Genomic DNA, 20,010 nt, shown 5'->3' with positions numbered 1-20,010 from the left:
ACTTTTTAAAAATTTTGCAGTGTTGCAGATCAAACCCCAGGGCCTCACACATATTAAGCCAGCACTTTACCACTGAGCTACATCCCTAGCCAGCAGCATACATTCTTATGATATTCAGTTCTCACTTTTTTCCCTCACATTTGAGTATTGCAATATACCAAACACTGTTCTAAGTGTTTTGCCTCATTGCCTCATTGAATTCTTGTAATAGTTCTCAGATGAGGAGACAGATGCTCAGAAAAGTGAATAAATTGGTTAAGGTCCCCAAGTTCACTAATTGGCAGGGTTAGGAATCTGGCTGTAGCAGTCACATTCTTGAGTACTTTGCTAGTCTGACTTCTCTCTAGAGCTCCTTCTATTTTACTTATTTATTTACTTATTGCATTTTTTTTTAACCTTTATTTATTTATTTTTATGTGGTGTTGAGGATCAAACCCAGGGCCTCACACATGCTAGGCAAGTGCTCTACCACTGAGCCACAACCCCAGACACAGGGAGCTCCTTTTAAATGTAACTTTTGAGCAATACATTTTAAAAAATTGTTTTAAAAGGACTTTTTCTTAATACTTTTTTTTAAAAACTGTTGATGAACCTTTATTTTCTTTATTTCTATGTGATGCTGAGAATCAAACCCAGTGCCTCACACATGCGCTCTACCACTGAACCACAATCCCAACCTGAGCAATACATTTAATATTGTTACTATTAACACAGTTATATAATGTTAGTTTATAAAACATGAATGTAAAGTATCCTGAGACTAATGGAAATAACCTCTATTGCCATAATCTTTTTGGTACAGTACCTTTTTAGCTTTCTCCACCTTACACATGATACATTTTTTTCAGTGTTTTTTTTTTTTTTTCTTGTTAATCCCTTCATAGCACTTGCCAGAAACAGCTGCTTTTAAGTTTTCTCTTATGTTGAATCTTGTCTTGAGTAGTGTGCCCTACCCGTAGTTTTATAATTGATGTCTAAAGACCTATTGCAAAACCATGTCTGAGAAAATTCATCAGCCACATTAACCTAAATCACATTGTCAACCAGGATGATTCAGAGGTCTCTCTACACTGCTCCTTTTTGTACTCTGGTGATACTGCTAGGAGAAGAAATCATTGCTGCTTTTCTGAGAAAGTAATTGTTTTGTGACTTTCTTCCTTGCAGGAAGATCTGTTTCAGCAGCCAGGACTGAGATCAGAATTTGAACATATCAGGGACTGTCTGGATACTGGAATGATTGATAACCTCTGTATCCTTCAGATGTTCAGCTCTGTGCATATGTATGTATGTGTGAAAATGAGTGAGAGAGGTGAGAAAAGAGAAGAATATTTTTTAAGGTTTGTGGTCTGATACTGTGTCCTCAACCATCATATTTTTCCTACTCAAAGTTTACACAGAAGTTTTTACAGCCTTAAGCAACCAATATAGCAGGAACTCAGGGGGGCCTGGCTCACCTGACAAACAGTGTAGGCCCCTTCCAGGTGTCAGGCTGGCATCCTGGCTTTGAGCAGAAAGCCCGGCCAAGCAGTGCTAGCATTAACTTCTAGCATGTGCTTGCCCTGGGCCTTCTAACCGTGGGTAACATCATCACCTGTTCCTTGACGAAGGCCAAAAGCTGCTAGCAACCACTCCGTAGCTGAAGCCTTGCTGCTTTTCCTGGAGAGTCTGCCAGAGCCTGTTGTCTGTTACAGTGCCTACCATAACTGCTTGGAGTGTTCTGGCAATTACACAGCAAGCAAACAGGTAAGGGGAGGCACTGAGCACCAGCACACACATGTTGCTAGCCCCAGGGAATGAGGCCTGATGGCTCTGGGCATAGTTGCTCAAGTCTTCGAAACTCAATAGCGTATCTTTCCTTCTCAAACCTGTTCTTCCTCTTGAGTCCCTTTTTCTTTTAATAGCATCACCCTTAATTTCAGTGACTCAATCCTGAAACCTGAGTCATTTCTGACTCCTCCTCCTCCTTACCTCCCACATGCCTGGGTCCATTGATCTATCCCTCATCCTCTGTCTTCCATTCTCATTCTGCCTACCTGGGTTCAGTACCCTCACTCAGTTCCCTCTGCTGACTTGTTTTGCATACTGTCATCCAAAGCATACAGTATTCTAAAGTTCTCATCATGTTGGTCAAAAATCACACTTGCAGGGCACTGGGTTCTATCCTCATCACCACATAAAAATAAATAAATAAAATAAAGGTATTATGTCCCTCTACAACTAAAAATATATTTTTAAAAAATCACACTTGGCTCTCCATTGTCATTTAACAATTTTCTTAAATATTTAAGACTTTCTGTGATTTAGCCAAACACTTCACTTATACAACAAGTATTGACAGCATAATTGAGAAAACTTGCCAATAATATAGGTTCCAGAGCCTGACCCCAAATCCACTGAATCACAACTTTTGTTATCCATTTTATATAAACTCTCCAGCTGAGTCTGATGTGCAGATAGCTATTCATCGAATTCTAGGCTGAACAATCTGCTTATTTCACTGTTTTCCTTCTTTTTGCCTTTTTTTTTTTTTTTAACACTTTTTCTATCCCACATACCCTATCCTTTCCCTTTACAAATCAAATTTTGTCTTATATTCAAGACCCAACATGGGCTGGGGTTGTGGCTCAGTGGTAAAGCGCTTGCCTCACATGTATGAGGCATTGGGTTTGATCCTCAGCACTACATAAAAGTGAATAAATAAAGGTATTATATCCATCTACAATTAAAAATATTTTTAAAAAAAAGATCCAACAAAATATTCCCTTAAGTCTTTTGAGAGCATAGAGTTAGAAATCTGACATCTAAATTCCTGTAGTGTTTGACCTGTGCTCTTTTTTGGTACTTATGCCAAATGGTAAGTGATTAGTTTTCTGTGCATAGTCTTAAGCTTGTTCATGTATCACATACTCAGTTCCTGGAGTTCAGCAACCAACTTGACAAATAATTGAAAGAACAAAATGACAAATTCCAACTCTCCCTCTTTCAGGTCATTTTTACTCTTCCCACATTCCACAAAAATGTCTTCAACTACTTGATGGCGTTTTTGCAAGAATTACTGAAAAATTCAGCAAAAAATCATTTGGATGAGAATATTCTAGGTAAGTGACCAAATGTCTATGGCATCACTGCAGACTGACTCATTGTGAAGAAAAGAGGTGAGTAGGGTCCAAAGTACATTACAGTAGAACTAAAATTTCAAGTTTTGGCAAAAGTTTACATTCAAATAGTTATTTTTTTTAAGCAAAGATTGCCTTTGGGTACCTCCTTCCTACTCCTATCAACACAAGAATATACAGTACCTTCTTTTTGCTGAATCATTTATTTTCTGTGTTTTTTCATGCAGCTAGCATATTTGGCAGCTTACTGCTTCGAAACCCAGCTCGTCACCAAAAGCCTGAAATGGCAGAGAAGAAGAAGGCTCAAGAGTTTATTCACCAGTTCCTCTGCAACCCTCTCTGAGCCTTTCTGTCTCCTTCCTTGTTTCAATCAGGGCAGCCAATTTACAGCTCCACCTGTTGCAGCTCAGGAGCTCCCTTCAAAGCACATGAGGTCATCTGGAAGCAAGAATGGCAGCTCCTGAGCCTAGACCTCCCCTCACCTGTGTCATCATTGATCAGCACACTCAGTGTTGAGTTGTGAAGACATGAGAGAAATCCACAATAAAACTGACGTTCGATGTTCAACTTAAGTTATTTAACACAGATAGATCTCTATTTTTTTTTAATTTAAAAAAATTTTGTACTTGTGCTTACTCAGCCTGCCTCCAGGGCATAGTCAATTCCTTCCCTGTAGCCTAGACTGAGCTCCTCATGTTCAGATATTTGAACAAACTTTTAAGTCCAGAAAGGACAATGAAATGGACATTAAGTATGTAGGTGGATGCTTCTGGATAAACAAGCTTTAGCCTCCTGAGATCATTCTATTGCCCAGTCTGAGGACATGTGTATATACATGTGGAACTTCTATTCCCTTCCTACTCAGATCTGGCTCAGTAATTCTGAGGCTGGCCACTCAGCTTCTGAGGGCAATAGAGTGGCTTAAAAGTGCAAACACTGAAGAACTAGGTGTTCTGGTGAAACAAGTGGAATGTCCTAGGCCAGCAAGCCTTCCAAACTGTATATGATGCATCATTCCTCTCATATTTGTGATATATTTTAATGATAAACATTTTTAACAGTGGTTGTTGTGTTATGTTTTTCTGTCTTGATGGCGGCTGGATCCTTGTGTCTTGAGCACTGGAACAGCTAATCAGGGGTTAAAGACATGTCTGGCAGTCTGGTGGGTAACAGTCACTGTGCAGTTGTCAAGCAAGATGGTACAGCCATGGCCTGAACTCCTTGGCCCCTGACCTAGTGTCTAGAGGTTGTCCCACTCTGAATAACCTAGAGAAGTATCTCATGGGAAAATCTCACATCTAGATCTTACAGGAATTTAGAAAAAACAGGAGCATCACAAAAGCACTTGCCAAATCGCTTCTTGGGCACTGGAATGCCACTAACTTCTTGGTTAATTCAGTGAATTACAGCCGAGCCAGTAAGATGACTGAAGAAAAGGAGTGGCCGGTAGGTGGCGTTGACTGGTCCCGGCGCGAGAATCCGCGGAGGAGAAAAGTTGGGACTGCCGGCCTGGGCAGGAGTGGGAGCGGAGAGGAACGCCGGCGTCTCACGAAAGCTTGAGAGGGGAAGAGGGGCAGCGTCCCGTCTGGCTGGTTCTGGAATACTTCTAGCTCTGTCTCTTGGGTCCGGTCCTTTCCGGGACCCTCCTGCTCTGTTAACGTAGCTGGGTGACGAGGGGGCGCTGGGTGCCGTAGCGGAAGTCCGAGAACGCCACAGCCTCGCAGGCTCGCCCCTTGCGGATCCGGGCCCGGAATCTGACGGCGAACTGGGGCTCCTGCAGTAGTGGTGCGGGCTGGGCTGAGGAAACTTGGGATTCGCGGTTGGCGTCGCCCCCTTGCCTTACGCCGGGAACCGCGGGCGAACATCCCTAGCGCTTCCCCGCGCGGGGCTAACTCCAAGCCCGGGCGACGTCCAGCGGCGCGCCGCTCCGCCCCTCGCCCGCCAATTGGAGGCTCAGGCTCGGCCCCCCGGCCGCTGAAGCCAACCAGGAGCGCCAGAGAGGGGCGGAGCCGCTGTCCCCTCCTTCCTCCGGAAAGCGGAAGCGGAAGTGACGCTAGGGTAAGGTGGGGGCAATCATGGTGCCGCTGGGGAGGGGAGAAGCTGCTGCTGCCGCTGTTGCCGGGAGCCTCGGAGGTAAAAGGCGAAACTGGACTTGGCTTGGGCCGGGACTTCCCGTGGGGAGGGGGACTTAGGCTCCCTCCTGAAGCAGTTCCCAGTAGAGACCCGTCCGCTCACCTAGGGACCCCACCCCTTCTCCGTTTCCATGGGGATGGGTATCCAGCCCCCCTTTCCTGTTTCCATGGAGACCCGGACCCTGCCCCTCTTCGTTCGGCTGGTAGCCCCCCAGCTTGTCTTGGGATTTTTCCGTGTAGTCCTGGACTGGGTGCTTCTCAGACAGGTTCCCTTCCCCAGCCTTCTCTCAAGGGTGCTCCGTTCGCACTCCTCTTTGGCTACCCTCAAAGCTCTTGGTCTTGTTTGTTCCGGACAGTTGGTCTCCGCTTTGCCGCCAAAGGTGCTGGGGCAGTCCACTGGGCCCCTGGGTACTCTTATCTCTCCTCTCAGAAGAGGCGAAATGTGCATCTATGGGGTTGCGTAAGCCAGAGCAAGGGGTCGGGCCGGTTCCTCCCGGATCAGATCCCTTGACCTGTCTCTGGTAACTACCTCTTCGGTCGCCCCACTGTGTAAAGGCTCACTTTCTAATCCTCAGCAGAAGAGAACGATAAAGTGCAAAGCCGGACTGAAAACTAAGAGATAGGCCGATTATTTTAAAAAATTCTCTGTTCTGCCTGCCAAACCCACATTTGTAGAACCTGTGTGTTTGCAGGTGAAGGAAGAATCACTATTCCAGTCCATGAAAGCTTCAAATTTGATATTTTCCCCAAGAGAGTGTGGCTTCCCGGGAGAATATGGCTTTTCAAGAGAGAATATCTGCATATCTTTCATTCATTTAACTGATGTTTCTTGAACTCTAGGAAGTGTCATGTAATACGCTAAAAACATTTCCTTCCAGCAGAGAGCCCACTATTACAAGCGTAGCTTCAGGTTCATACCTTATTGTTTTGTGAGATAAATAATTAAAGTGATATTCATTAGATGTGCTTCATTGGGGTTTAGCCCTTCCATTCAGAAGCTGAAACACTTGTTCTAGGAAGGAGGGAAGGAATTCTCACTTGGTCCTGTACTATTTCTCAGGTATTGTGCTTTACATACATTATCTGTTTTATTTCTCATAACAACTTTGAGAGAACAGGAATTACTAGTCATATTGTACACATAAGAAAAATGAGCACTGAAAAGTGACCCCAGTAGTAAGGGCAAAGCCAGGAACTGTTGCTGAATGAATGAATCCCAAACCTTGCTCTTTCCGCCATAGACTACATGAGACCTTGTACTGCTTATGGTTTGCTTTGGGCGATATCGAGTGGGATTCCTTTAAGATTTATAGCAACTCAGCCTTGAAGTAGCCACAATTCTGTTTGCTTCTTTAGGTGTTTTGATCAATCTTCAAATTGCTTGCCAAAAAGGCACACTTAGGAGGTCTCACTTATTCCTTCAGTTTTGGGGGGAGGAAAAAGTATTGCTTTCCTTTAAAAATGACTTGACTGTATTAAAGTTAAACTTTTAAAGTTTATTTACAAGGAAGGTGATTTTTCATTTGCTTTGATTTTCTCTTTAAATGAGTGGGAAAATGAACCCTGAGGTTGCTGAGGAGGCCGGAGGGTCTTGTGGTGTGGCTCTAACTCTGGTTTTGTTTGTTGCAGAAAGCTCATTACCTTTCCATTTCTCACGATTGGGCTGAGTACGACTGAACCATGGGGGAACACAGTCCAGACGACAACATCATCTTCTTTGAGGCAGAGGAAGATGAGCTGACCCCCGATGACAAGATGCTCAGGTTTGTGGATACAAACGGACTGGTGCCTTCCTCATCTGGAACTGTTTATGATAGGACCACTGTTCTTATTGAGCAGGACCCTGGCACTTTGGAAGATGAAGATGACGATGGACAGTGTGGAGAACACTTGCCTTTTTTAGTAGGGGGTGAAGAGGGCTTCCACCTAATTGATCAGGAAGCAATGTCCCAGGGTTATGTGCAACACATTATCTCACCAGATCAAATTCATTTGACTATAAACCCTGGTTCCACACCCATGCCAAGAAATATTGAAGGTGCAACCCTTACTCTACAATCGGAATGTCCGGAAACAAAACGTAAAGAAGTAAGTAAAGCAGTGGGTGAGGGCCTATTTTGGCTTTGGGACAACTCATTACACAACTCTTATTGGCAGTTTTAACTGGGGAGTAAAGGAGACCCTGGGCTTAGGGCCTGTAATGGTTTTGCTTTCAATATTATGCTTCATGTTTGTTCTGCTTTCTAGAACTTTCAGATTGTATAGCTACATTGAAATTTAGGAATACTAAATAATAATATTTCAAATTTTCTTTCTCAAATCATAAATAAAATAAAAATTTTACTGAAGTAAATCCAAGTTTTGGATGCTAAAATAGCTAAATTTGATTATCTAGTGTAATAACTAGATTTGGCTTATCTCTGGGTTGTTTATAGATGGTATGTTTTGGAGTTGAGTATCTACTGGAAAAAGCTTTATTTAGAGAATGTTTAATGAATAATAAAGGCTAGCTTAATTTTATTAGAAATTCAGACAAAAGACAGCAAATGAGAGTAGGCTACTCTCATACCTGGGTAATGTGAGGTAATGCATGTCAGGGTGCTTTGAAAACTGTAAAGCATTTTTTACCAATTGTACTAGTGGTGATTATATGTAGAATAAAAGCTATGGATTCAAAGTACTAAGCTGGTCACAGTGGTTCATGTCTGTAATTCTGGCAACATTGAAGCCTTAGGCAGAAGGATTGCAAGCTCAAGTCTAGCCTCTGCAACTTAGCAAGAGCCTGTCTCAGAAAGGACTGGGAATGTAACTCAGAGAAAGCGCCCCGCAGGTTCAATCCTCAGTACAATAAAAAAGAAAAAAAAAATGGTTAAAATAACAAAACTAAACTTTATCCAGGAATATTACAGGTTAATTAGAATAAATAGATCACTGATAGTGGCAGTGCTGGGTGCTAAATGTAAGATGCTACTGCGCAGAAATATGGTAAATTATTTAAGAAGATATTTTTTCTTTTTTGCCATAATTAAGTTCTTGAAATTACATGTGGCTTCTGTATATGGCTTATTCATGGCATTTGACTTTTCCTTTTCTAGACTTGGAATCTCAGTGCTAGAAGGAACCTTAGAGATTTTGTCCTACCTCCTACCCCAGGCAGGAACCTCTTGATAGCATTTCTGACATCAGTTCATTGGTCAGTGCTTAACACTTACAGAATGACAAAAGCACAGTCTTTCACAGCTCAGCCCAATACATGTGCTGACCACTCTGATTGTTAGAAAGCTTTTGCTTCTATAAAACCAAAATCTGCCTTCCTGCAGGTGCTACCAACTAGTTCTAGATCTTCTTTCCTGAATAACCTTCATGTCTTAGGACAGCCCATTAGATTATGTAAAGATTGTGGGTTTTTCTTCATCTGTTGTATAGGCTGACCACTTCCATTCAGTTAAATATATCCCTCTTGTGACATTTGCCTCCAGTCTGTCATTGGCCTGGTCACCTTTAATTGAATGAACTCCACTTTTCCAAAGTCCTTTTAAAATCCAGAGTTGAGCACAATCTCAAAGTGTGAGTCAACTAGCAATGAATACTCTGTGGCTCTTATCTCTTAACCTGGACACTGTACTACAGTTACTATGTAGTCTATATTATTGGCAAAAAAATCTTACCGTTAGCTTATACTTGGAAATCTGTGGAATAGTGGTTCTCAACTGGGGCAGTTTTGCTACCCAGGAGACATTTTTGGTTCAAACTGGGGAGGTACCCTGGAATCCAATGGCTAATGATGCTGTTGAACATTTTACAGTGCACAGGACAGTTCCTTGCAATAAAGAATTTCCTGGCCCAAAATGTTAACAGTGCTGGGATGGAGAAACCGTACTCTGTATTATTCTCGTGAGTGCAGGTGTTGAGTTTTGTGCAGATGGATACAGAGGCCTGCGTGTAAGCTCTACACCCTACTACATTTGTTCTCACCGGTTTCAGCCCAGTATTTGAACTCGTAGGTGTTCATTTTAATTCAGCAAATATTTATAGAGCAAGGTGCTGTTATGCTCTGTGGGGTTGCAAATGATTGTGACGATTTACAATATAGAAGTAGAAATATATTTATAACAGTCATCATAACATTAGGTATAATGTGGTAAATGTGAAGGAAAGGTCCCGATATTGCATTGGGAGCACAGAGAAGCTCACCTTTAGGATCATGCAACTTTTCAAGAAAAAGGTGGCATTAAAGCTCTTCTTAAAGAATGTGTACAATTAATGGGGAAAGCAGAGGAAGATCCTTCCAAGAGATGAGAATGGCATGAACAAATAAATAAAGGTGGAAAATACAGACCGTTTTTAGGGACTAGCCAGTTATCCTGTGAGAAAAAGGTTCATATACCTTTTTCTGTAAGAAGTTAAATAGTAAATATTCTAGGCCTTACAGGCTATATTGTCTCTGTTGCACCTATTCAACTCTTCCACTGTAGCACAAAAGCAACCTTAGAAAATACATAAGTGAATGAGCATGACTATGTTTTGTTGTTGTTTTCATATTTTGTTTTGGTACTTGGGACTGAACCCAGAGGTGCTGTATCACTGAGTTACATCCCCAGCCCTTTATATTTTTTATTTTGAAACAGGGTCTCACCAAGTCACTGAGGTTGGCCTCTAACTTGTGATCCTCCTGCCTCACCCTCCCAAATTGCTAGGATTACAGGTGTGGACCACTGCACTCAACTTGACTGTGTTCTGATAAAACTTTATTTACAAAAACAGGCAGATAGGCTGGATTTGGCATACTGACTGTAGTGTGCTGACCCTTGGACTGGAAGATAGGGAACAGAGGCCATAAGGATGAAAAGATAGCAAGATCCAAACCTGGAATGCAGCAGTAGCATGCTAATGGTTTGTACTGTATTCTGAAAATATTGGAAAACCATTGGAGGTATGTTAGCTAGGGAGTGATGTGGTTAGAGTAGCATTTTAGAAAGAGTGTTCTGACAGCAGTAATAGCTTGGAGGCAAAGGGAAACATAAGACTTAGAGTCCAGTTAGGAGACACTTGTAGTGTAGGTTTGGGGTTTCATTCTGATAAAGGAAAAAAATCAATAGCAATTTTAAAGAGATATGAGAGAACTTGATATGGTATTGGAGTTTGAATAATAAGCCATGAGTTGGGTGTGATTCAAAAATTTTGAATCTTGTTGATTGAAAAGATTCATCCATTTTTCCAAGTGTGTTGAATTTCCTCTGTGTCTTAGCACAGCTGATTGGTGGAGCTGGTGAAGAGTGAAGTCAAGTTCACTATGCTCTAGATACTTTAACCAAAGTATATTCACGTTCATGCTCAGATTGTGTGCATACTGAGGAGAAAGTGGCTAACTCTGCTTTCCACTCTCCACGTCCCTCACCAGTAAATGGTGATTCCATTAGTGGGAATCAAGATAGGAAGAGGAAAAGGTTTGGTGGGAAAATTGAGGAGTTCCTTTGGAGTGATTAAATGTGTAGTCCTTGGAGATAAGTAACAAGAGCAAGTTAAATGCCCGTTGAAAATGTAGGTCCAAAGTAAGGAGTTGATGTGAAATTAGTTCACACTGTGGGCAGTTTACTCAAGGGAGAAGTTAATAGTTGGTCTCAGAATTTAATGATTGGAAAGAGAAAGAGGAACCAGAGAACTTTACTATAGTCTGAGATGGAATGCAGTGTTAGGAAAACTAAGGGAAGGGGGGGGGTCAAGAAAGGTGAATATTCCTACGTGACCCCCGCCAGAAGGATTGAGGAGACAAAAAGAAGTCACTATATTTGCCAGTTGTGTAGTTGTCATAAAAACAAAAATGTCAAACCCTGTGAATCTACATGTGCACAATGGTAGAAATGAAAAGTTGTACCTCATTTGTGTACAATGAATCAAAATGTAGTCTTTTAAAAAAAAAAAAAAAAAGAAGAAGAGGAAGAATGCTTTCAGTAGAGCACTGAGCTGAAGCCAGAGTTTTGGGTGATGAAGAAGTGAGTGGGTAATGAGGAAACAGGAGGCAGGAAGCAGGAAGTATCAAGTTTGGTTTTTTAGTTTTTTTTTTTTTTTTTTTTTTTTGGTAAGTTTGATAGTTGACAGAAGTGTGATAGTGTGATGAGGCAATAGCTCAGGGGAACTGAGTCCCATTTTTTTTTTTTTTTTTTTTTTAGCATAGTAAGTTTGAGCATGATTTAGGACTTAACTTTTGGCCATCCTCAATTAATGATTACTGTATGAAAATATTTCATGAGTAAATGTTTGGGAAACATTTAAGTAAACCAAGACAGAGGTCTGTTGCAGGACTTCTCAGAACCTTTGATGTGCTCTTAAAGAAAGAAAATGTAGAATTTTCCAAATGTTATGAACTTGGGAAGCCATTTTTCAGGTGTCATTTTCAGGGATCAGTGGAGCATTTTGAGAAATGCTGACATAGGCAGAAGAGAAGACGATGGGAAATGATTATGTAGTGAATGATATTAGCTGGCATTTTCTCACTTTGTACTATTTGCAAATTGTTTTATTCCATTTGCAAGCCTGGTTTGTCATTTATGTCTTCAGGTCATTGATAATCATGTTGAACAGGACAGGGTCAAGGATATCATGAGCACTTTGTTTAGTCTACCGTGGATTCAATTCATCCATGAGATCTGTGTGGAAGAATGTATAGACAAGATTTGAATTTGGTAGGTGTGGGATTGGATGGGGATTGAGGGAGAAGCATCAGTGGCTTTAGTTTTTGAAAATCTTGCTTAATAACCAGATATTCAAAACATTTGCCTTCCTGAAGTGCCATCTTAGCTTATGATGTGGCAGTGATTTTATTTTGACATTTGAATCTATTTAATTGCCTTGAAGAGGCCTGTTTTTATGACTTTTTTTTTTTTTTTTTTTTTTTTTTTCCGGTGGTACTCGGAGTTGAACTCGAAGTGCTTTGCCACGGAGCTATATCCCCAGTCCTTTTTAAGGACTAACTTGTCCAGGCTGGCTTCAGACTTTCAATTCTCCTGCCTCAGCCTTGTGAGTCCTTTGGGATTACACTGTGGCAGGCTTGTGCTGGGCTTGTGCCCAGCTTGTTTCTGATTTATTTGGTAACAGTTTCATAATATCTTAGCCACTCCTGCTTCCCCCCTTTTTATTAAACTTCATTTTTTCCCTGCATCTCCACACAGAGGTGCTACTCTTGAGAAAATAAATCATTTGAGCTGGTGTGGTGGTGCACACCTATAATCCGAGCAAGTTTGGAGGCTGAAGCAGGAGGATAGCAAGTTTGAGGCCAATCTGGGTAACTTGGTGAGATCCTGTCTCAAAATAAAAAGGACTGGAGGTGTACCTCAGTGGTAAAGTGCTCTGGGTTCAATCTAGTATTGCCAAAAAAAAAAAAAAAAGTCGTTTAATAACTAGTTAGTCTTGTTGGCTTCCTAAGCAGCTTATTTTCTTAGTCAGATGTTAGCCTGATTTTCCTGTTTACCCTTGATTGTTCCATTGTTTCCTGTGGTGTATAGTTGGCTTACCTATTGCTTCATTTTTTTCCCTCTCATGCTTGTCTTGTTAAAAAATAAAACAGCCAGATTCAGTGGTGCATGTCTGTAATACCCAGTGAGTCAGGGAGCTGAGGCAGGAGGATTGCAAATTTGAGATCCTGTCTCAAAATAAAAAATAAAAAAGGACTGGGGATGTAACTCAGTGGTAAAGAACCTCTGTCTTCAATCCCCAGTACAAAAAATAAATAAAATAAGCCAACCAGAACCTTGCCACAGGTACCATCTTTCTTCCCACAGCACCATTGGTCATTCTGACTCTTGATTCCACACTGTAGATTCCTGTACTTCTACTTCCTCCACTTTCTCTTCTACTCTTGTCTCCCTATTTTGGTAGCTTTGAGAAATTCTGGTAAAGATATTATCACTCTGCTCAGATTCATTTTTAAGGTTTTCTCCTTTAGGCTTTTTCTACTTCAGAGGTTTTCTTTCTGTTGTTTTGTTTCTTTTTCTGGTACTATCACTGAGCTACATCCCAGCCCTTTTTTTAATGTTTTATTTTGAGACAGGGTCTCTAAGTTGCTTAGAGTGGCCTCGAACTTGTGATTCACCTGCCTCAGACTCTGGAGTTGCTGGGATTACAGGCAGGTGCCGCCACACCAGGCCTGTACTCCAGGTTTCTAAGCAGCTGTTCATTTAGTTGTTTTATGCAGTCCATGTTTTCCTAAACTCTGTTACCCTTGTGCCCTCCCAGAGAACTTGCCAGGACTGTTTGGTTATCTTTTCACTTACCTCTGTCTAAACCACTCTGGGTGAATGTGTCTTCTGTGGCAACTGACCTTCCTACTTTTCTCTTGAACACTTGGTGAATAATTGTAAAGAAACCCAGGAATCACATACCAAATCTTTTCTTCATAATGCACCAAAATATTGCAGTGCATTGATTGGGAAAGAATATCCTTTTCTGCCAAAAAGCAGTTACAGTGATGTTTTGCAATGCTATATTGCTTCTAGACACACAAGAAATGAATGATATGGTCAGTGATTTTCCGAAAGAAGATTTATTTTCTTCTTCCTCTACCTCCTCCTCCTTCTTTTCTCCCCCCTTCCCCCCTCCTCTCTCTCTCTCCACCTCTCCCTCCCCTCCCCCTTCTCCTGTCTTCTGCCCTCCTCCCTCCCTTTCTCTTTCTGTCTGCCTTCATTCCTCCCTCCCTCCCCCTTTTCCTTCCTTCCTTCCTTCCTTCCTCCCTCCCTCCCTCCCTCCCTTCCTTCCTTCCCTCCTGTCTGCCTCACCCCCCCTTTCCTTCCTTCCTTCCTCCCTCCCTCTCTCCTTCCCTCCCTCGCTTTCATTGCTAAGGTTGGTTTGAACTTGCCAACCTTGTGCCTCAGACAACCAAACTGCTGGGATTGCAGGTGTGCGCCACTCACTTCCCATATTTCTTTTTAAGCCTGAAAATGTTTTTTAGTTATAACAGTAATGAAGAGGCTGGGGTTTGGGCTCAGTGGTAGAGCACTAGCCTCACACAAGTGAGACACTGGGTTCAATCCTCAGCACCACATAAAAATAAAATAAATAAATAAAATAAAGGTATTGTGTCCATCTAGAACTAAAAAAATATTTAAAAAAAAAGTAAGGGAGAAAATTTGACTCCAGAGTCAATGTGTCCTTTATGTTGGGAGACCTAGTTCCAATCTTATCCCTCAATATAAATCCCTTAGGCAGTGGATTGATGTACTCAGACAAATCATGTTCCTCACTCTCCCAGAGGGGAACCACCCACCTTTCATTCTTCGCATACTGTGATTACATTTATTCAAGGGTCCCCTTCTGAACACCCGTAGAATTGCCATTCAGAACTAGCACAGTCAGAGACTGTCTGTCCTTGAAAGTCTAGTGTTAAGGATCCATTCATTTCCCACTGTAAACTTCAACTTATCTACCTTTGTCAAGTACCAGGAAGCACAAAGAAATAGTCCCTGCCCTGGGAGGCTTGGAAGCTAGTAAGGACACTGATAAACTGATAATGACTCTGTGTGAGATTCTGTATGAATCCAGAGAAGAATGTGTTTTCCATTTACCACCATATGAAACCATTTTTTCTGTGTGCCCCCTCCGTGTCTGCATGTTTATTATGTACCTCTTCTCTGTCATCAACATTTCTATCACTAAGACCCACTGGCTAGGAAAAGGATGAGATTGGTTTCACGTACATACTGGTTTTCAAACTTGTTGCTATAGGAATTAGTTCTCAGATTTACATTTTACATAGGGATTGCTAAATTTTTGCTATTGTTTAGACCTTGGAGAAAATGCTTGAATTTTAGTTTAACCTCCCGTCCTCTTATTTAAATCAAGCTCATTTTAAAATTGTTTCTTCTGTGACGGTATAGTTTTAACCTGGGTTCCATCTTTGTTCTGCTATATACCAGCCATGTGGCTTTGGGCAAACTGCTCTGTTTCCTCTTTTGTAAAATTGAAATAAAAATATCTGCTTGAATTCTGTGAAAATTAAATGAGATTTATGCCTGTAAAAATATACAACAGTATATGCATAAAACATTGAACATAATGCCTCCTGCTTTGTGGTTGTTCATTGAATGTTCATTTGCTTTCTCTTTCTCATAGACCCCTGTGGTTCTCAGAAGAGGTATAGAGGTAATCTCAGTTTGAGAAGTAGTTAAAATGTTAGGATGGTTTTGTCAGGAACTCTTTGTGGGGTGCTTTTCTCCTTTAGACAAGGTTATAAATTTTGTTTGGGTATCAGGATAGCCCACAGAAGTTTTGGTAGCAACCAGGCATAGTGGCACATACCTGTAATCCCAGTGATTCAGGAGGCTAAGGCAGGAGGAGCACAAGCTCAAAACCAGCCTCAGCAACCTAGCGAGACCCTTTCTCAAACTAAAAACCAAAAAGGGATAGGGATGTGGCTCAGTGGTTGAGTATCCCGGGGTTCAATCCCTAGTACCAAAAAAACAGTAGTAGTAGTCTTGGTAGCCTCTAATTAGCTGAACTACCACTTTTTTTTTTTTTTTTTTGTACTGGGGATTGAACCTAGGGGCACTGAGCCACATCCCCATCCCTTTTTAGTTTTCATTTTGAAACAGGGTCTCACTAAATTTAGGGCTTTGCTAAATTGTTGGGGCTGGCTTTGAACTTGCAATCCTCCTTCCTCAGCCTCCCAAGCCATTGGGATTACTGACTGAACTACCACCATTTATAACTGTGTTTTGAAATGAGAGCATGTGTGGTTCCCTACCGGTCTTCTGGAACACTAGCCATTGCCACGGATAATCTTTGCCCTTATACCTGGCTACCTTTGACTACCTTTGGCTTTTGTAGTCAAAAGTTTTGGCTACTGAAAGTTACTTCTGTGATGGACATTGGGGTTCTTTTTTTTTTTTTTTTTTGGTACTAGGGATTGAACTTGGGGCACTTAACCACTGAGCCACATCTCCATTCCTTTTTTAGATTTTATTTAGAGACAGGGTCTCACTCAGTTGCTTAGGGCCTTGCTAAGTTGCTGCTGGCTTTGCACTCATGATCCTCCTGCCTCAGCTTCATGATTGCAGGTGTGTGCCACTGTGCCTGGCTTCACACTGGGGCTCTTACAGCTAAAGAATGATGTGTTGGCAGTGGAGAGAGACTGAGAGAGAGAGAGAAAGCTAACATCTATTGAGCACCTGCTGTGTACCAGTTAGTGCTTGAGGAGTTTTAATATAGTTTTGTATTTCACTTTCATAACATATTTATAAAATAGGTACTCTTGGTTCCCATTTTACAGATGAAAAATTAAGGCTTAGAAACAACTGTCAGGCAGTGGAACTGAGGTTTGAATTGAGGGCCTGCAGGATGCCATAACACACCACTTTTTGCAAAGATGGGAGAATTATCCACTGAGATCTGTTGGCTGTGAACAGGGCTGAGAAAAGAAAGGGCAGCGGGATGTCATTAGTTCGGTAAGAGTAGAGGGTTGCGATTTAGGAACAGTTCTGGTGGATGGTGAATGAATGAACTCAGCTGTGAGGTGGGTGATGGGAGGACCGTTGAAGAAACAGGGTCAGGTCAGAGCTCTTGTGTTTCTGATTCGAGCGTTTTGGTTGTGCATTATGGAGTAGAAGGAATGAGACCAGTGGCAGCATGGGAAAAGGTGTTGGTGTCAGGGAGAGGAAGGGAGGTCAACAGTGCAGGGGAGGAAAGGGCAGTTCCTGTCACCATAACAGACCAGTCGTTTACTTGGGACGTTCATTTGCTCAGTGCTAGAATCAGGGACTCCCTTTCCTTATTGAATAGGGGGCTGCAGATGTGTGTAGGATATAGTTCTCTCAGTCTCACTTCTTGGCTTCCAGCCTCACTTTTTTTTTTCCTTTCCAGCAGAATCCCTGTCTTTTTTTTTTTTTTTTTTTTTTTTAAAGCTTTTGTTTCCTGGAGTTCCAGTGTTTAATTTTTCATTTATCTCATTCACCTTTCCATCTCTGATTGTGTTGACTTAACAGGACAGTCATCTTTGTTAAATATTTCTCTATTTTAGAACTGCTTAGAACGCTTGGTGAATCAAATATTGGATCTCTGAACATTCACACTTCCTGCTTATTAGTAGCATTCGACTCTATCCTAAGCCAGACTACCCTGTATTCCTGTGCTTGTTAGCCTAGTAATTGGCCACTGTTTGAGGCCACACAGGAAAATTAAAGTTATGCTTAGAATCTTAATCTCTCTTCAAGAAACAGATTTTCTTTATATTCAGTGGAGTCTTCGGTGACATTATGTTCATATTGTCTTTCACTTTGATAAGCAAACTATTATGTCACCGTTCTCTGAAGCCTTTAAATTCAGCTTTGGTATCAACTCCATCAAAAAGTCTTTCTTAGCCATTCTGAGTCTGAGTGGCATTGTTCTGTGTATTCCCCTAGTGTGCCGAACATCATCGTAGGTTCAGCTTCTCAAATCATGTTGTTCTTATGTTTATCTGTTTGGTTCTCTTTTTCATTTTTAGCTTCTTGAGAGCAAGGGCTATTTTATTTATATTCCTAGCATGGAGCACAATATAATTCTCAGAACATAATTTTTTAAATACACGAATGCTAAACCTTTAACTGTAAAAGGTACCAGATACTTCTTTGTAATCATAAAAACCTGTATGCATGTTTTTCTGTGACTTCCTGTTCTTATCCAGTTTGATGAGGCTTAAGTTTCTTTTTTTTTTTTTTTTTTTAATTTGGTACTATTTTAAAGTACTTCTGAAAGACAGAATAGTGACTTTGATTTACTGTCTCTTTCAGATGAACTGGGAGGTTATTCATTTATTCAGGTTAGTAGTGGGGAGTAGGCATTAGCTTTGCCAGTCAGCTGTCTAATGCACCTTAAAAAACAAATATTTTCCCTAATATGTGTTCTCCCCTAAGTTTCTATTTTGTCTCTCCCTTCTCAGTCATGTTTTATTGAAAGTTGAGTTTATACTCACTGCCTCACATTCTGGCTGCTTCTCCTACCACTCCAGTGAAATTAGTTGTGCTGAGATGGTTATGACTTCGAGTTGGCTAAAACTTCAGACATACTTTACCAATTATCTCTGCTACATTTGACTTGTTAGCCACCCTCCTTGAAACTCTTATAGTCCTTGCTGCTATTTTCATTTGTTTATTTGAAAAATAAAAATGGAATGTTGGTACATAGCTATACTACTAGCTATTCTGGAGGCTGAAGCAGGAAGATTGCTAATTCCAGGACAGCCTTAGCAATTTAGGAAACCCTGTCTCAAAATAAAAATGAAAAAGGCATGTAGCTCAGTGATAGAGTGTTTGCCTAGCATGTGTGAGTCCTTGGGTTCAGTCCTCAGTGCCGCAAAAAAATGAAATAATAATAACAACAAATGGAGTGGACTGGGGTTGTGGCTCAGTGGCAGAGTGCTTGCCTAGCATGTGTGAGGCACTGGGCTCAATCCTTAGCACTACATAAAAATAAACAAAATAAAAACATTCTCTTCATCTGCAACTACAAAACAATTATAAAAACCAAACCAATAACAAATGGAGTGCCACTTCTCCACAAGGTTAGTCTCTGGGATTTTGTTGTTAGTGAACAAGTTAAACATGGTCCCTGCCCTCATGGAACTTACAGCCCATCTGAGAGGTAACCATTCATTCATTTAATTCAACAGAAATTTGTTTAATACCTGCTGTTTTCCAAATACTGTTGTGCCTAGCAATTAAAGCTAACGACATAAATGACATAGTTATTTAATTATTTCATCATAGTCTTGTTCTTTAAGGAAACAGAATTGTCACTCATCATCCATTGGGGATTGAGTCTGGAAACACTTGCCCTTTCCCCATCCATGGATGCTCATCCCTTGTATTAAAGGGTGTAGTATTTGTATCTAACCTACATACATTCTTCCATATAGTTTAAATCACCTTTAGATGACTTATAATACCTAATAACATATAAGTGCTGGGCTGGGGTTGTGGCTTAGTGGCAGAGTGCTTGCCTAGCATGTGTGAGGCACTGGGTTTGATCCTCAGTACCACATAGAAATAAATAAAATAAAGCTATTAAAAATATAAGTGCTATATAAATAGTTATAGTGTCCTGTATAGGGAATGATGAGGAGGAAAAAAATCTGTACATGTTCAGTACAGACATAGTTAGGTTTTTTTGGAATATTTTCAGTCTGTGGTTAGCTGAATTCAGGAAGGAAGAGAACCCATAGATGGAGAGGACTGACTGCAGGAAGCTGTGAGAACCTACAACGAGGATACCTGTTGTAGTTTGAGGTGGGAGTAAGGGCCATCAGGGAAGCAGACCTTTGAGGAAGGAACATTCAGTAAAAGCATGAACTGGCTAAGAGCAAAAACTCAGATGGGAGCAGGGCAGAGACAGAGGGGTAGTTAATTATTTATTGCAATTCCTTTTACAAAGTTAGCACTGTGGGAGCATCTTCAGAGTGAAATTCTGCTCTTATCCACCATGATTGTTATGTGCTTTATGTTTGAGACATACAGTCTACATTACTGCAGCATCCACTGTCCCAGTTCTCCTTACTGGTCAGTAATTATTTTGAAATCTCTTATCTGTCAGCACCAAAGAAGTTTCTGGTCTTGGTGAGACATCAGAATATATGCATAAGTGGATAATTAACAATATAAGCTAAGTGTCAAATGAGTGGCATAAATTTATTATTGCCTTTTAGAGAAAGGCACCGTCTGTAGACAAGGAGTGATTGTGGAGGACCTTGGAGATAGTGAGGCTTGAATTAAAGGCATAGAGAGACTCCAAAAAGTAAA

At 41.1% G+C, this 20,010-nt stretch overlaps 2 protein-coding genes across 2 annotated transcripts in view; both read left to right on the top strand.

Annotated features, from left to right (window-relative positions):
• INPP5B (inositol polyphosphate-5-phosphatase B) overlaps positions 1 to 4,402 on the top strand; it is a 47,944-nt gene extending 43,542 nt beyond the window's left edge. The window contains 4 exon segments of the mRNA XM_079113114.1: positions 1,165 to 1,249; positions 1,616 to 1,743; positions 2,987 to 3,098; positions 3,344 to 4,402. Coding sequence (XP_078969240.1) covers positions 1,165 to 1,249; positions 1,616 to 1,743; positions 2,987 to 3,098; positions 3,344 to 3,459 — 441 coding nt within the window. The 3' untranslated portion in view covers positions 3,460 to 4,402.
• Positions 4,403 to 5,168: 766 nt separating this feature from the next.
• The window catches only part of MTF1 (metal regulatory transcription factor 1), a 37,808-nt gene continuing 22,966 nt past the window's right edge, over positions 5,169 to 20,010 (top strand). The window contains exons 1-2 of the mRNA XM_079113383.1: positions 5,169 to 5,249; positions 6,878 to 7,336. Of these exons, the coding sequence (XP_078969509.1) occupies positions 6,929 to 7,336 (408 nt within the window). The 5' untranslated portion in view covers positions 5,169 to 5,249; positions 6,878 to 6,928. The remainder of the gene's footprint in view (positions 5,250 to 6,877; positions 7,337 to 20,010) is intronic.

This window comes from Sciurus vulgaris, assembly GCF_902686455.1.
Source record: "Sciurus vulgaris genome assembly, chromosome: 1".
Lineage (NCBI taxonomy): Eukaryota > Metazoa > Chordata > Mammalia > Rodentia > Sciuridae > Sciurus > Sciurus vulgaris.
The sequence above is the reverse complement of the archived record's forward strand: the minus strand, read 5'-3'. Positions and strand labels throughout refer to the sequence as shown.